The sequence below is a fragment of the Loxodonta africana genome, chromosome 24 (assembly GCF_030014295.1).
Source record: "Loxodonta africana isolate mLoxAfr1 chromosome 24, mLoxAfr1.hap2, whole genome shotgun sequence".
Taxonomy (NCBI): Eukaryota; Metazoa; Chordata; class Mammalia; order Proboscidea; family Elephantidae; genus Loxodonta; species Loxodonta africana.
In genome coordinates this window covers 41,382,901-41,400,791 of record NC_087365.1, presented here as the reverse complement: position 1 = coordinate 41,400,791, position 17,891 = coordinate 41,382,901, and the positions used below count along the sequence as shown (strand labels likewise).

Genomic DNA, 17,891 nt, shown 5'->3' with positions numbered 1-17,891 from the left:
CAAGTGAGGTAGACTGGCCAGTGAGTGCAGCGACTCTGCAATCAAACGTGTGCTGTGACCTGATAGCAAACTCAGCTCGCTCCCCCCAACAGGGCGCTCCATTTGTGCGGGTCAATTAACGCATCAGAGCTCACTTTAATTAACTGTAAGGATTATCCTGGTTCTTCTGCTGCACTAGTTTTTTTTTTTTTAACGGTTTTTAATTGGTGTTATTTGAAGCGAGTGTGTCATTGACCAAAGTTTGCAAACTTGCTTATGCCTAGATTGTGTTTAAAAAGGTATTCTTTGCAACACAGTTTTTAGTTTTTGATGACCTCTTTTCCAATGATTGAGTCAGCTTCATTTTGACAATATTGATAACAATACGTGCCCAACAACCCATTTGCAACAATACTCCAGGAGGCAAAAGGAAAGCAAGCTGTGCACCTGTAGCAAATAGGTAAATTTGTCATTTTTAAGCAAACATGAAAATGGAGCATATGAATTCAGATTCAATGCTTATCGCATCCTGGGTGTTTTCATATGGTCTCTCTTGCACTGTCCCTGTGAAGAAGGTGTTTACTTCCCCATTTTACTAATGAAATCACTAAGGCTTAAAGAAGCAGGCGGCTTACCCAGTTAGGTAATGACAAAACCAGAATCAAGGGGAGGTAGAAAAAAGAGGAAGCACTTACATGTTCTTTCCAAGGCATAGTAACCTCTCTGAGCCTCACCTTCCTCATCTATAAATAGGATAATCACTGAGAAAGTGCTGAGAGCTAAACAACACAGTATGTGCAAAAGTGGCATAACACCTGGCACTGGGGGGCCAGTGGTGCTTCAGTGGCAGAATTCTCATCTTCCATGCAGGAGGCCTGAGTTTAATTCCCAGCCAATGTTCCTCAGGTGCTGCCACCACACGTCTGTCACTGGAGGCTTGTACCTATGATGCTGAACAGGTTTCAATGGAACTTCCGGATTAAAATGGACTAGGAAGAAAGGCCAGACTATCTACCGCCAAAAATTAGCCAGTGAAAACCCTGTGGATCACAACAGCCCAATCTGCAACTAATCGTGGGGATGGCATGGGACCGGGCAGTGTTTCGTTCTATTGTAGGTGGGGTTGCCATGAGTCAGAGGCTGACTTGACGGCAGCTAACAACAATAACGACAGCTATAAAGGACAAAGCAGGGCATTGCTGGCTCCTCACCCGGAGGCCTTTGATCAGTCGTCCCCTTACTTTCTGCTCTCTCTGCAGATGACCATTCCCGAGTGAGGCTGCTGGTACTGGACGGAGACCCACACTCTGACTACATCAACGCCAACTACATCGATGTGAGTGGATGGGCTGAACAGCAGGGATTGGCTGGGCTTGGCTTCAGTAGGTTTTAGATTTGTGGCTGTTCTGCAGCCTCTCCTCCAAAAGGTGGCCATTCCAGAACATGTCCAGAGTGGTCTGGGTCCCCCTTATTTGTGTAGCCACTATAACTCAAGTTGATATCCAAGTTCTAAAGCTGCATCCTCCTCTTTTAGGTTGGCTCAAGGAACCTGCTCTTTGGGGTCCCAGGACAACTGCCAGGCTTATTCATTCACCCATTTATTCATTTGTGTATTTGTCTGTTGGCCCATTCATTCATTCGTTTGAAGATACAGCTATTCATGCAACAAAAATTTACTAGTGCCTACTGGATGCTGGATGCTATAAGAACCATTAAGCTAAAACTTTAATGGTGCCTACTGGATGCTGGATGCTATGGGAACCATAAAGCTAAAAATGCCATGGTCTCTACCTTTGAAAACCTTAGCAGGGAGATGAGTTGTGCACATCAATAATTCCAGGGCAAACTACAAAGTGGTAAGTGTCACAAGTTCAGATAAAAGGCTGCCCCTAGGGATTCAGAGGTGCGGAAGGAAAATCACTTCTTCCATCAGGACTGCAAATGTGATGTGAGCTACAGCTTCAGGCACAGGTAGAGTTTAGAAATCACAGAGAAGGAAGATGGTTAGAAAGAATAGCATGAACAAAAAATGTAGCAGCTCAGTTTGAGGGGAGCAGAGACTAAATAATGGGGAATAGTGGAAAATAAGGTTGGGGCTGGGTCATTGATGGTTGAGATGGTCAGACTTAGAAAGCTGGATTTTACTCTGTAAGCAAGAGGAAGGGATTGAAAGTTTTTGGTCCAAGAAGTGACCAGTTCAGAGCTGAACTTTGAGATGAATTATCTGACATCAAGGTGAGATTGATGGGAGAGAGGAGAGGAATTAAGGCTAATGAGGAAGGGGCTGAACTTAAACAGGAGCCAAGAGGTAGAGACATGCACATGGATGTGAGAGAGTTTGCAGAGGGATAGCACGGCCCCTGGGCCAGATGGACATCCCAGGATGACTCATGGAGCCAGGCTTCTCAGCATTTGAGCCAGGAGACCAAGGACCTTGAGGAATGGCTCAGAGATATACGGAGGTCCCCCAGACTTACAGAGTATTTATAGACGAACTATAAAGCACGGTGGCATGCTTTGTGTATTCCGCATAATCTAGGCTGAACCAGATGATTCATTAATTCTACATGTATTTATCAAGCCCAGTTCCAGTCATTTGCTGGTTTGCCCTCAGATCCATTCCTTGCCACTCCCCTCTCTGCTTTGCATTGAAGGGGTATGTATGTGTTGGAGGGTGACTCCTTCAGGCTGCATTCTCCAGGCTCCTCTGCCAGCTTCTGGCTGAGTTTTCTCCATGGCAGGCTCTGATGGGAGACTGGAGTATATTTCTCTTCTCTTTTCCTTGGTGGTAGCTCCAGCAGCGGTTGCATCCCCTCTGTGGCTCCAGCTTCTATCACGCAGGCCCACCCTAGTTCCAGCTCCTGCCAGATAGTCCCAGCTCCGGACCTCTGCTAACTTCTTTCTCCCATTATTCTGCCAGTTGTAGGGATGGTCTTAGCTTCCTGCTATTGTTAATCTCTGGGTTGCCTCACCACACCCATTTGGCATCTAAGCTCTGCCTGGACCTGTAACCAATTCCCTATACTAAATCACCTCTGCCTGAAACACTTAGAGCAGCTTCTGTTTCCCCAGCTTAACACTGACTAACGCAAGGGCTAGAATGTGGTCAAGAATAGGGAGGGACTGGAGTTACACAGTCTCTGCCAACCATGGCCCTTCTGGGAAAGTTCACAAGGTGACGGCCAGCTCTTAATAGCTTGTCTCTAGCCTGGACTGAGGCACTCCCAGCTTTCGCCCATCCACACCTTCAGCCTTTCCTTCATCACCCGATATTCATTTCACAAGGGCTGCACAGAGCTTTCGTTGTATGCCAGAGACTTTTAAGACCAGGTGCCTAAAACCTAAAAGGGACACATAGTCTATTGAGGAAGTCTGATAAGAAAAGAGACTTCGCAGGAGCATAAAGAAAAATCAAAACCTGGGGGTAGAGAATGGGGTGAGGGTTGAAGGCTTCCTGGAGGAAGTGACATCTCATGCAGTTTTAGAGGACGAGTAAGAGTCAGCCAGGCAAGATGGATTTATAGTAACCTAGGAATTATTGGCCACCTCTCATGGGCCAGACTTTATGCTAACTGCTTTACCATTTGCCTTAACTAACACCATGACCACAAGGTAGGTGCCATTACTACTCATTCAGAGTAAACAGAGGCTCATGAGGTGGTGTAACTTATTCAGGATCACACAGCTACGAGGTGAGGAAAGGGGTGGGGAGTGGGGCAGGAGTTTGAACCAGGCTTTAATAACAACTATAAAGCAATGACAACAATTACCTTTTCTTGGGTCATTCTTGGGCCCTGTGATGAGTGGTTTAAAATGTGTCAGCTTAATGAGGCCTCTCAATAACCCTTCAAGGAAGGTATTATCACCCTCATTTTCCAGATAGGGAAGCTGAGACTTGGAGAGACTGCAAAGTTTGTCCAAGGCCATGCCACTGGCCTATGGCAGAATCAGAATAGGAACCAGAGCTGGATGTCTCTCAGTCCAGTACTCTTTCTCCTGCCTCCTCTCCCCCCATTCCTGGACATCCCCTTGAACCCAGCACACTTAGAGTGGCTTCTATTTCCTCAACTTGACCTGTGGCGACTCAGCATGTATTGAACCAGATTGAATTGGTTCCTGCCACATCTCAACCTTGTCTACGGCTGGGTAGACATGGCAGCCCTGAGGGCCACAGCCCACATGGAGTCTGCCAGCCTGAGTTGCTGTCTCTGGAATTTGCCATCTGAGTAGACATCCCCAGTGAAGGTCACTTTCCAAGATAAATACTCAGTCCAAAGTTTACTGAGTATCTGGCTGCAGCCAGAGCCAAGAAGCACTTCGGTATTTTATGGGCAACAAATGAAATTGCCTTAAATGTGATGAATCTCTACAACATCAGTACTGATAATCCCTCCCATTTCTATCATGTTCTATCATTACAGCGCATTTTGGGAGCATTTAAATATATGAAACCAGGGGTTGGAGGTTAAGAACCTTGCCCAAGGTCATACAGCTAGAATGCAATTTTCTGCCCACCGAGGACACAGCACAACCTTCTCCCTCTCTCTTAAGAAGTAGACTGTGCAGATAGGCCCAACGGCCTCTGCTAGACACTATTTTAATATGTGATGTCGGACTCTGTGCAGGATCTCGGTGGTTAGAGTCAATGCCTAATGAGATCAAAGTCATGAATTTGGTCCTTGTTGAGCTTGTGGAAACCAGGCCATTGTGCTTACCAGCTTTGTGATCATGGGTAAATTACTTACTCATTCTGATATCTATACAATGGCATAACATAATGTCACTCTACAGAAAAGTGATAACTTAGGTAAAGTATCTGTCAAGGTCCCAACAGGAAATAGATGTTCACTCAAATAGGGAGTGCAGTATCCCAGGGCTAGCAACAGCAGAAGCCCTTACCAGCCCTAAGCCTAAAGGGAAGAGGGGAGAGTCACTGTAAGGAGAGGGCTGTCTGATAGGAGCTGAAGCCTTTAGTAGAGCAAAACAGCTAACCCATGGTGATCTGGCGGGGTGGGGGGACCAAGAAAAACACATGTCCTAACCTCACTCTCTTCCTGGCCTTTGACCTCCTGCTTCTGCTCCCCATTGGCCAAACCGAACTTAAAAGCCAGAAGGCATAGGAGCCCATGGTATAGTCCATACGGTCAGCATCCCAGGGCACAAAGCAGAGCATGGAAGGGAAGAGATGGGAAATGGAGCAACAAAGAGACGATACCCAATACAAGTGCCTCCAAACACACTGTTACCACTATGGGGGCGGAGGATGCGGGAATGACATTAGCAAACTTAAGACCACCTGGGCTCCCTATGGGGTTTTCTGGCAAGACGCATTCTAGACAGCTGTCTAGGTCCTGACCCTTTTTGCCCTGTTCTCCAACTCAGCCAAAATCCTCCTGGGCTCTCCAAAGAGCTAACTGCCCACACTAGAATCATTTATCCACAATTGGATCTTGACAATTCATTAAAATGACTCCATTTCAATAACGAGCTGGATGGGGCCAGCCCTGTGTATGCCTCCACAGCCTGAGGTTCCGCTACCATCTGAACCATCCTGCCGGCTGGTTTGCTTGCACACCAGAGAATGTATTGGCCACTTGAATCTGTGATAAATTACCAGCCTGGAAATAAATATCGTATGTAGGTCCCCAATAAGAACAGATGCATGACTGCGGAGTGAGATAAATGCGTTTTGGATACAACCCTCTCTCCCATTGCTCACAGACAGATGGAGGCAGGCCCAGGGCTGGTTTGCAGTATTATCTGTGTGCTGGTGTAGGTGGGACTTAAGTGAACTGAAAGTTCTTTTAAGGTTAGAAAGTTTTCTGCACCAGCACTTGGCGAATCCCCAGTGGTACCCCAGTTGAGAAGTACATTTCCTCTTATCTCTAGTGCTGAGAGTTTCGTGGTTAGAATGTTTTGTCTTCCGGGACTGCATGGATTCTTGGAGGCCAGGGAGGCCAGTGGGCCTGGGGACAGGCACGGAGCATGCATGCTTGCCTTTATTAAATTTATTCAATACATACTTGTTGAGGCTGATGGTCCAGGGAGTCTTCTAGGTGCTGGGGACACAGCTATGAGCAAGACAAACAGCCCCCACATGCAACTGGGGGAGACAAACAATATGCACATAAATAAATACTGGAGCCTTGGTGGCGCTGTGATTAAGAGCTCAGCTGCTAACCAAAAGATCAGCAGTTCAAATCTGCCAGCTGCTCCTTGGAAACCTTATGGGGCAGTTCAGCTCTGTCTTATAGGGTCACTATGAGTTGGAATCAACTCGACATCAATGGGTTATACACAGTTGTAATCGCTCAGCTAAAACCTGTCGATTAAGCATTAAGTGACTGAGTGAGCACATGAATGAATAAAATAGAGAACCCAAGTCATCTAACTCTACTTAGAATTTCATTCCATTGACTTGCAAGCACATGGAATCTTCCAAACCACCATTTCCTTCAGAGTGTCTTTTATCTTCCAGCCCACTCATTAAGTGGTACCCCAACCTCACCTCAAAGGCGTATTCATGCATGTATTCTGCCAATGAACATTTTCTAAAAACTGCACTCAGCACTGAGGATGGAGGGTTAGATGGCATGTCCCATCGCCCAAGTGCAGAAAAGTACCTCAGGCAAGTCTCTATGGGTACCTCACAAGAAACTACACACAATGAAATCTGTGAGAGCCGGAACTTGATAGGACTGTCTTGTTTTTCTGGGTCTTGCAATTTTTCCACTTTGGACAGGATACAGTCCTACCACTTTTCAATCGCTTGTTTTAGTGGAAAATATCTGAGTATTTCTTCTCTGACAGGTTTCCACCTTACACAGGTTCTGGCTATTGCAGGTTTTGCTGTGTTTTGCACTAAAACAGGCGATAGAAAAGTGGTAAGGCTGTACCCTGTCAAAGGCGGAAAACTTTCGAGACCTGGGAAAACAAGGCAGTCCCGTTGAGTTCCGGCTCTCACAGTTTCAGGGCATTTGAGTTTTTCTTCTCTGACAGTTTTCTGCTTTACACAGGTTCTAGCTTTCGTAGGTATCACTGCATAGTAATAGCTAGCATTCAGTGAGTTACTAAGCACTTTTACTTAATCTTTGCCACTTCTCTGGGAAATAGCTAATGCTATTCCCATTTTTGCCTATGAGGAAAACAAAGCTTGGAAAGGATAATTGTTAATAGTGTGCTGTTTGCAAGTTTTGATGGGAGGCCACTCACTGTGCTTTTCTTCTGTTATCCAGGGATACCATCGACCTCGACACTACATTGCAACTCAAGGTAAGTGTCCTTCCTCCACCTGGTGCCTGGGAGACACCTCAAGGGCTCCATAGAAGAAGCTTCTCTGGGGACTAACTGCAGCGAACCCTGTTGCTCTCCTTTTGCATCTGTTGTCCCAACACTCCTTGTACACCAAAGGGCCCTTGCTCCTCACTGGAGAGAAGAATGAGCTTCCACTGGCTAAGAAGCCACAGAGGGTAGGGCTGGAGAGCCTGAAGCGGCCCTTGAGACTGTTTGTTTGGGAGGGAAGGAGGTGACAAGTTCAGGTATAGGAGGAAGGAATATGAGTGAGACAGATCACGAGGAAATGGTCAGGAAAAAAGAGGCCCAGGCAGGGCAGGCCCAAAACATCAGCCAAGGGGCTGTTTCCCTAACATCTACCATCTAGTGGTAGAGCTGAGGGGTGCCTGATCGATCGCCCTGATGGGCACAAGCCCGTGAGAGAGTTGCGGTCATCTGCCCTAGAAAGCAATTTGACAGTATGTTATCAGCTGACTTAAAAATATCATACCTTTCAAGCCCTTCTGGGAAGAAATCCTATAGATAGTTATATATACGGACAGTGATTTATAAAGATATTCTTCAGAGTGTTATGGATAAGAGAAAAAAGGCAAAAAATCTTAAATACCTAACAATTGGGAGATTGGTTAAATAAAGTGTCATACCTCCTTATTATAGAATACTATGCAAGTATGAAAAATATCAGGCTTGGTAAGAATTTTTAAGGGCATGGGAAAATGCATAGAATAGATATGATGCTTATTAGAAAAACAGTATTCCAAACTGTATATGTTTTATATCAAACATACATACTACTTTCAAAAATTTAAAAATGGTAAAGGTCCAGGACATGGAAAGAGAATAAAACATCCAACAGCCATCGTCCAGGGAAATTGCTTTGGACTGTCAGATCCTATCTCCCACTTCTTGTCTTTTTTTTTTTTTTTCCCATCCTTTCAGTTCAGGCTCCAGACAAATGCCTCTGTGATTTGTCAAGTTCAAAATCAGGCATCTCCTATCTGTGCTCTCTGCTTGGCCACTCTCCCCACCCCAATGTCCTTCTTGCCTTTCTTTGGGATTCTGAAGCCCAATTTTTTATAACTCCCTTAAACCACACCCCATGATATAGTCCAGATAAGGTGACGGATCAGGGGAAAAGTAGGACTGGTGGAAAGGGTCTAACCAGGAGGGTGACACAAGGAAGAGGGGATGCTTTTTGTTAACCATACTCTGAACTGGCCCCATCAGCCTCACATGTAGCTAGGATCTCCTAGCCTCACTCTCACTTATCCATGTGGTGCCTTCACTAACTAGGGGGATATAACCTCTTGGCTGCCTTCATGCACACTCAACCTCTGACATCTACCACCTTTTCTGTTGGCAGGTCCAATGCAGGAGACGGTAAAGGACTTTTGGAGAATGATTTGGCAGGAGAATTCGGCCAGTATCGTCATGGTCACCAATCTCGTGGAGGTGGGCAGGGTAAGCCTCTCCTGCAGTTTCCAGGGGAGAGGATGTGGGAACTGCAGGATCGAGCATATCTCTGTTCTGTGCTTTGTGCTCAGTGCCTCCTAGTCAATATTTCACCTCACAGTAACCTACACAGTTGCAGGAATAATCATCATTCCCGTTCTACATTTGAGGACTGTCCTCCCCCTTCAAATTCCCCTCATCTTCTCTCCTTCACTCTTTGTTGATGATGTCATCTCATGTATCCTGAGGAAATTAAAGCCATCAGAGGTGAACTCCCTCATCTCCTCACCAAGAGCAATAATCCTACTTGTATCTATAACCATCTTCTCATTCTTCCCCTCTGTTATCAAGTCGAACCATAAGAAAAACAGTCGAATGTCAGCCGTTTTTTATGACTCACCCAAATACAATGGAAGAAGTGTCTCTTCCCTTTCGAAGGCAAGCCTAGTGCTTTGAATCACAGGTTCTGCTCAAGAATTTTCTCATTGTCCCCCTGTCACTTGAAAAGTGAGTCTTTTTCTCATTGTTAGATTGTTCTCCTCAGCATACAGACATGCTCAGTACCTTCCACCATCAAAAGACAAAACAGGCAAACAAAAATCGTCCTCTTCTCCACACTTTGCTACCAAACGTTGAAGACTCACACACAGGCTCTATTTCTTCATTCTCATTCTCTTATATCCACTCCAACCTAGCTATTCCCTCCATTCCATCAAGAGTGGCACTGTCAATATCACTAGCATCCTTCATGTTGACAAATCCAGTAGCCACTTCTCTCTCCTCATCTTATTCAACCTCTAGGCAGCATATAACACTTTGCTGGCTGTTCTTCTACCCCTGACCTCGAAGTCTTGATATTCTTCAGGGCTGGGGCCTTGGTCCCCTCCTTCTCTATCTCAGCTCTCTCTATGTGGTCCTTAACTATTCCTGGGGCTTAGAAATGGGACTGCTACTCCCAGCTTGCTGTTACCTAATTGGTAAGCTGTAGCATGTGGGTGGGTGGGTGCTGGGTATAAAGGCAGGGTACACAAACACAGAAATTAAAAGGGCCTCTCTAGAGCTAACAAAAGAGCGAGCAGGTATATTTTTGTTTTAGCAAGAGCCAGATACTCCATAGAGAAGAATCCTGGCCACCATGATGATGAGAAAGGGAGAATCTGAACCATCAGTTATCACACAGTAAAGGGGTGTGGATATCTCGTGGCCTAATAGAAACTTAGGGCCGGGAGAGACTCTGTCCTTGAGTCCACTCTTACCTAGCCCACTTGCCAGTTTTACAGATGAGGAAACAGACCCAGAGAGGGTAGAGTGACCACCCAGCCAGAACCTGAGAACCATCTCCAACTCTGGACTCGCATTCCACTGCTCATGGTCTTATGACTTCAGGCTCAAGTTGTAGCTACCATGGACAAAAAGGCCATTAAGGATTCAAGAATCCAGAGGCAAATTCCAGCCTGTCCTACAACATATCCTACACTGAGGCAGGTTCCCTTGATGGACAGACCATGAATCCAAACTGGATTTGGGGAGGGGACAGGAGATTAATCTCTCAGTGAGCTCCTTCTGTAGCCAAGCCCTGTGCTGGACATTTAATGGGCATTACCTCATTTTATCTCACAACAACAGTACCAGGTAATTTTCCTGGTAATTATTTGGACAACCTGGATTTGCGTCCTGGCTTCACCTCTTACTAACAGTTGACCTTGGGAAGTTTTCTTAGCCTTCCTGTGCTTCAGATTCCTCATCTGTAAAATGGGGATAACAATAATATCTACCTCCTAAGACTGAGGTGATAAATCCAAATAATACACGTGAAGTATTTTTAGAACAGTGCCTGAAACACAATAAGCAGTCAATAAATATTAGCTACCCTTATTAATGGAGACCCTGGGTATTGCAATCGGTTAATGTGCTAGGCTGCTAAGTGAAAGGTTGGAGGTTCAAGTCTACCCAGAGGCACCCTGGAAGAGAGTCCTGGCAATCTACTTCCAAAAAAATCAACAATTGAAAACCCTATGGAGCACAGTTCTACTCTGACATAAATGGGGTCACCATGAGCTGGAACCTACTTGACGGCAAATGGTTAGTGGCTACTATTGTCAACGGGAAGCTAAGGCTCAGAGAGGTGTTTCATCACTTGGCAGAAGCTAGATAGCTACTGAGTGTCAGAGCCGGGTGTTGAGTTCGTTTGGCCCCTAAGCTTATGGCGCTATACCAGTGTTTCCCTAAGTGGGTTCCGTGGGATGCGAGTCTGCAGGCTGCTTAGTGAGAAGAGGGTTCCATGGTTAAATACGTTTGGGAAATGCTGTATGCACTGTGGCCCTTTTGGAAAGTCCTAAAACACATTAATTAGCATTAGCACATTAAAACAGCTGAGTAGTTCGAGGCAAGATCCTGTTTAACTTTGTTTAATCCAGCATTTCCCAAACTCATTTGACCACAAAACCTTTTTTTTTGTTTTGTTTCCTGTTTTTACCTAACACCTATTAGCACCCAGCGGAACACACTGTGGGAAATGCCACTCTAGGCCACGCGGCGTCCCCCGGAATGGTAATACTTTTGTTCTTTTAAGGGGAAACTGAGGATCTCCTTTTCCTCCTGCGGAGTGTGCTTAGAGAGCGAAAGGTGGGGATGGCTTATTCGTAGCGTCTGCACTGACTGGCAAGGGCAGAGGCATTGCAAAGTCTTCCCTTGGGCCCAGCACCTTCCATCCGGTTCCCAACTAAGAGCCTTTCTCCTCCCAGCCCCCAGTGACGACCTCTTAAGACTGTCCCTTCCTGACCACTTCCGCTTTCACCTGCTCTGTCTTCCCCATCTTTAATTCTGATCTCTGCTCAGCTGAAAACACTCAGCTGCTCCAGCCTGCTGTAACAGAAAGAGGATTCAGCCAAAAGGTAGAAAGCTGGCCATGTGACCCTGGACAAGTTCCCAAACCTCCAAACTTGAGTATTATTGTCATCTGTAAAATGGGCATAATAATATATGCCTATCTCTCCTAGTCCTATTTGATCACTTAGTCCAATAAATGGATTTGAAAATTATACTATTATTGTTTTCATGGCTCCATTTCCTCTAGGGAGTGAGCTTGACCTTGTGCAGTTTGCTGATTCCTGGCTGGCTGAGACCCCCTTGGACTGAAATTCCACCAAAGTCACCCTGGGGTTTATTTGAATGGGAGGTCCAGGTGAGGGTGGCTGTTCACACCCAGCCACCTGGTCATATACCTTCATCTCCATCCTTTCTCTGTCTCTCCCTTGGCCACAGGTGAAGTGTGTGCGATACTGGCCAGATGACACTGAGGTCTACGGAGACATTAAAGTCACCCTGATTGAAACAGAGCCCCTGGCAGAATACGTCATACGAACATTCACAGTCCAGAAGGTAAGCTTCTCTGTGGTTGTGGGCAGCCACCTACCCACCAGGCAGGCCAGTTTGTTCATTCAGCAGCACATGGTAACTGAGGGTCTGCTCTGTGCAGGGGCAGAGGAGTTGTAAAGTCTCCCCTTCAGTTCAGCACCTTCCATCCTGTTCCCAGCTAAGAGCCTTTGTCCTCCCAACCCCTAATTCCCAATTCTCGCCCGTTACGCACTGCTGTCGAGTTGATTCCAATTCATAGCAACCCTATAGGACAGAGTAGAACTGCCCCATAGGGTTTCCAAAGCTGTAATCTTTACATAAGCAGACTGCCACATCTTTCTCCTGCTGAGTGGCTGGTGGGTTCGAGGTACTGACCTTTCAGTTAACAGCCAAGTGCTTAACCACTGTACCACTAGGGCTCCCAACCCCCAATAACCATCTCTTAATAACGTCCTTTCCCAATACTTCTGCTTTCACTTGCTCTCTAAAAAGCCCATTGCCATCTAGTGGATTCCAACTCCTAGTGACCCGATAGGACAGAGTAGAACTGCCTCATAGGGTTTCCAAGGAGCAGCTGGTGGATTCGAACTGCCAACTCTTTGTTAGCAGCCATAGCTCTTAACCACTGTGCCACCAGGGCTGCTCTCTAGCCCCCATCTTTTTTCTGACCTCTGCTCAATTGCAAACACTCAGCCATGCTTGGCAGTAGGGATCGATCAGTAATCAAGTCAGACATAGATCCTGCTCCAATGGGATCCATGTGGGAGGGACAAACAGAATTCAACAGGCAAATCAGCAAAACAGTTACACACTGTGATAAATGCTACCACGGAAACATGCAAGGGGTAGAGATAGAAACCCACCAAAGATATGCAGAGAGGAACTCCCGAGGAGTTGCCATGCAGGCAGAGAGTGGAGGAGGAGGAGAAGGCAGAGGAAAAGTGGCAAGAAAGCTGTCCCAGGGAGAGGACACAAACTATGCGAAGTTCTGGAGGGAAAAAAAGAGATCTTGATGTGCTCTAGACCATTGATCCTTAACCAGGGGTGGTTTTGTCCCCCAGGGGACATGTAGCAATGTCTGGAAGCATTTTTGATTGTCACAACTTAGAGATGGTGCTACTGGCATCTAATAGATATAGACCAGGGATGCGACTAAACATGCTTCAATACACAGGACAAGCCCCCCACAATAAAGCATTATCTGGCCCAAATGTCAATAGTTATAAGGTTGAGAAACACTGTTCTAGGCATTGAAAGGGGGCCAGGGTGGCAGGAGCTTGATGAGCAAGAAGAACATTGCAGATAATAATTACTATATTTATAATTTAATTATTATTTTATTATAATTATTATATAATTACTATGATAACAATGTTGTCATTGTTGTTTGGTGCTGTTGAGTTGATTTTGACTCACGGCAACCTCACGCGACAGAGTAGAACTGCCGCATAGGGTTTTTAGGCTGTGAGACCTAGACCTCGAGCAGATCACCAGGTCTTTCTCCCACGGGGCCTCTGGATGAGTTTGAACCACCAACCTTAGGGTTAGTAGCAAAGTGCTTAACCACTGTGCAACAAGGGCTCCTTTTATTACAATAGTAAAAAAAAAAAGTAGCTCACATTTATTGAGCACTTACTACACCAGGTGCTTTTCTAAGTGCTATGCATAAATTAACTCATTTATTCCTCCCAATAACCTCATGAAGTAGGTACTATTTGTGCCCCCATTTTGCAGATGAAGAAACTGAGGTACAGAAAGGGTAAGTCACTTGTCCAGAGTTGTCCAGATAGAAGGTGGAAGGACCAAGTTTTACACTTCGCCCCTGACTCCAAGCCCATTGCCCCTTCCACTACACCACAGTAGCCATTTTCTGAAAGTAGCCGCATTAATGGACCAAGTAGCCACAGGCCTGAGGATGCAAAAGCACTGGGAATTTAAATGCATTGAGAGCTGTGCCCTTGAGGTTTGGATAAGTCCTGGTGAGGGCCAAAACAGCATACACTGTTTGCTCCTGGCAACTCATCCGCCATCCCTCCATACCCCCACATACTACCCCACTCTTGTAAAGGCCTGAGTCTGCAGACTTAGATGAAGAAATCAGGAGGCACATGAGCTCCCTCCATTAAAAGGAAGGAAAACAACAGGTTGCTGTTTATCCACCTGGACAATCAGGCATATAGGTGTTGTCTTAGGTCAGGTTCCTTAGAAACAGAGCCTTAGAAAAGGATTCAGTGTACATGATGTATCAAGGGAGGGCTCTCAAGAGAAGCTTGTAAGAGGAAGGGATGCAGAAGAGGGAAGGCGAAGGGGCTGAGAAGGACAGGGTCTCAGTAAAGGCTAGCCTAGGCCTGCCTGATCCACAGGGGACCTCTGAAACATAAACCGCACTGCAGAGGTAAGTAAGCCAGACCTCTGTGCTCTATATCAATTGGTCCATTGATTACGGATCACCCCAGGGTTAAGGGTAACCTCCAGTTTGGGGAAGCTCCCACCAGCTGAAGGCAACTCTCTGGAAAACAGGGCAGCTGTGATCTGCTAGCAGCCAACACTCCCAGCAGCCGGGGCCTGGGTGTACCAGCCCAATAGAGAGGATCTGGGTGGGACACCAATCACATCTGCCACATATGTGGTTAGTATCTGGGAATGAGGTATGTGACTGGGGATATGGTGGCCCATCTTGGGACCCAGACACTTGACTGGGAAGGCTCAGAAGATTGCAACCAGTATGGCATGTTGAAGAGTTCTAGTCTTTTCTTGGTTGTGTCTTTGTTTTTCTTACAATCATAAACGAAGATACTATACATTGGGAGGTATCTTTGGAAGACACCAATAGCCTCTGAGGATTAACCTGACTTATCCAGCAGCCCTGGTAGAGCAGTAGTTAAGTGCTTGGCTGCTAACTGAAAGGTCGACAATTTGAACCCACCAGCAGCTCCCTGGGAGAAAGATGTGGCAGCCTGCTTGCATAAAGATTACAGCCTTGGAAGCCAGCACAACTTGTCCAAGGCAAGGTCATGGAAGCTCCATAGATACATCCAAACTCCCTGAGGGACAGAATCACAGGGCTGAGGGCTGTGGGGGGGGACTATGGTCTCAGGGAACATCTAGCTCAATCAGCATAACATAGTTTATGAAGAAAATGTTCTACGTTCTACTGTGGTGAGCAGCATCTGGGGTCTTAAAAGCCTGTGAGCGGCCATCTAAGATACTACACTGGTCTCACCCCTTCAGGAGTAAGGAAGAAAGGAGAGAACCAAAGATACAAGGGAAAGATTAGCCCAAAGGAATCTGACAGGGATCACAATAGAGGGTCCAGTACAGAGTTGGAGAAAAATGTAGAACAAAATTCAAACTCACAAAAAAGACCAGATTTACGGGTCTGAGAGAGACTGGAGAAACCCCAAGAGTATGGCCCCCGGACCGCTTTTAGCTCAGTAATAAGTCATTCCTGAGGATCACCCTTCAGCTAAAAATTAGACAGGCCCACAAAACAAAATGAGAGTAAATGGGCACAACAGCCCAGGAGCCCAGGAGCAAGGATGAGAAGACGGGGAGGGGGTGTGGGCAGGCAGACAGGAAAGCTGGTAACAGAAAATCTAAGGTCAAGAAGGGGACATGTCCTGGGGTTGGCAACAAATGTCACAAAACACTTTGTGTTCTAATTGTTTAATGAGAAACTAGTTTGCTCTGTAAACCCGCATCTAAAGTACAATTAAAAAAAAAAAAAAAGATTACAGCCTTGGGAACCCTACGGGACAGTTCTACTCTGTCCCATAAGGTCACTATGAGGCAGAATCGACTCAATGGCAAGGGGTTTGGTTTGGTCCTGAGGCACTCAGGCAGCAGGCACTCAGCAAATACTTCTTGAGTTATAAGCTCAAAATCTGTGCCTGAGCTGGGGACCCTGAAATAAACTAAAACTGTTGTCTGCCCTTGAAGAAAGCACAATCCCTTCAGGGAGAGAGGATCCTTGATAAGTAATCGCAGCACAGGCGGTGAGGGCTCTAACAAGGGCTTCCCACAGCTGATTTGGAGGATGAAGTGGAAAAGTCCAAGTATTCTTGAAGCTGTTTTCTCCACTCCCATTTCAGCTTGTCCATCACTGCCTTAATCCAGGCCTTTATTCTCTCCTGCTTAGACTCTGGGCCGTACCTTTAAATAGGGCTCTCTGCCTGTAGCCTTGCCCCTGTCCAGGCGTGGGTTCCCTTGAAGCAGAGCCTGAGGTAGGGATTTGGTGCCCTTGATGATGTGTTGAGTGAATGCTCACAGGAGGTGGGGAGTGAGGGCAGCAGGACAGGGCAGAGGAGCAAGCTGAGCAAGGGTGTGGTCTCAGTTGGAGGCCTGCTTCTGCTTGATCCCATGGGGGAACATGGATTGTACCATAGACTTGGTCCAATCTTGAAGGGCCTTTCCTACCCTCTCTAGGGTAATGAATTATCCTGGTTTGCTGACACTGTCCTTGTTTTAACACTGAAAGTCTCATGTCCTGGGACACCGCTCAGTCCCAGGCAAACTAGGACAGTTGGTCACCCTAGTGCCCATGCCAGTAACTGAATGCCAGCTGACCATAGGTGAGGTGGCTCCCATTCATCAGAGAGAAATTCTCTCAAGAAGGGGGTAATAGTGAGCTATTTGTGGCCAACACTCAAAATAGCTGTGCACTGCAGGTGCGCACTGGCCCTGGAAAGAGGATCGAGTGGCCACCAACTATGCCCAGTACATAACCCCTCAACACCTACCCAAAGCCATCCTTCATAGCAGTTGGCACGATCCTTCTGAAATGCAAACCTAATAATGCAATTCCCTTTCTGTGCAACCATCTGTGCCAACTTCCTATAGCTCCTCAGTGCCTCAGGGATAAAATCCCAAATCCTGAATGTGGGATTAAGGCCTTCCAGGATCCAGCCCCACCCATCCTCCATCCTCTCACATCCCCAGTCCAGTTGTCTGTTATTGCCCATCTCCCATGTTCCTCAGGAGCTGCACTGCATGTTTGTGATTCTCTGCATACACCATGCTAATCCCTGTCCCCAGGCCTTTGCCTATGCCGTCTCTCTGCCTAGGACTCCTTCCTCCATCTCTTCAGCTGGGCAATACTCACACAGCAGTCTATCCCAATGGTTAGGAGTGCAGACTGTAGAGCCAGACAGCCAGGCTTCAAGTTGACTAGTTGTATGACCTTGGGGAGGTTACATAATCTCTCTTAGCCTCAATTTCTTCATCCATAAAATAGAGATAATAATTATGAGGATTGATATGAGGATTACAGGAATTATTAAATTTAAGTGTTCAGAAGAGTGAGTGACACTCTTAGGAAAAGCTTAATAAATGTTACCTATTATTTTCACTATTAATATTTCAAGACTTGGGTCAGGCATTACCTCCTCCAGGAAGACTTCTTGGATTTTTCCTTGCCCCAGATCAAATTAAATGACACTCTTTTTGCACTTTAATAGAATTACTTGCTTGTGAGTCTGCCTCCCCTACTAGGCCACGAGCTGTTCCAAGGACAGGGCTGGGCACAGATGACCCTCAGTGACTATTTTTTTTAATGGAGGGAATGAACAAACAGACTTTTGTTCAGTGCTCTCTAAATTTCTGCAGGAAATCAGTAAGTAGAAAAGCCAGGTAGGACAAGCTGCAAAAGCAAAGGCCCAGAGGTGTGGCTTGGCCATGAATAATCAAAGAACTGCAATTTGGCTTGGTGTATGTGTGTGTATGAGGGATGGAGAGAGGGACCCAATCAGAGCTCTAGGCCCCACTGTCCCCATCAGTCAGAGAAGCCCTGCCCTTATTTGCTTCGTACAAAT

General features: G+C 46.3%; 1 protein-coding gene across 1 annotated transcript in view; it reads left to right on the top strand.

The window, feature by feature from the left end:
• Positions 1-17,891, top strand: part of PTPRT (protein tyrosine phosphatase receptor type T) — a 1,291,533-nt gene that overhangs the window by 1,223,514 nt on the left and 50,128 nt on the right. Inside the window, exons 18-21 of the mRNA XM_064276097.1 lie at positions 1,239-1,315; positions 7,215-7,251; positions 8,636-8,733; positions 11,989-12,105. Coding sequence (XP_064132167.1) covers positions 1,239-1,315; positions 7,215-7,251; positions 8,636-8,733; positions 11,989-12,105 — 329 coding nt within the window. The remainder of the gene's footprint in view (positions 1-1,238; positions 1,316-7,214; positions 7,252-8,635; positions 8,734-11,988; positions 12,106-17,891) is intronic.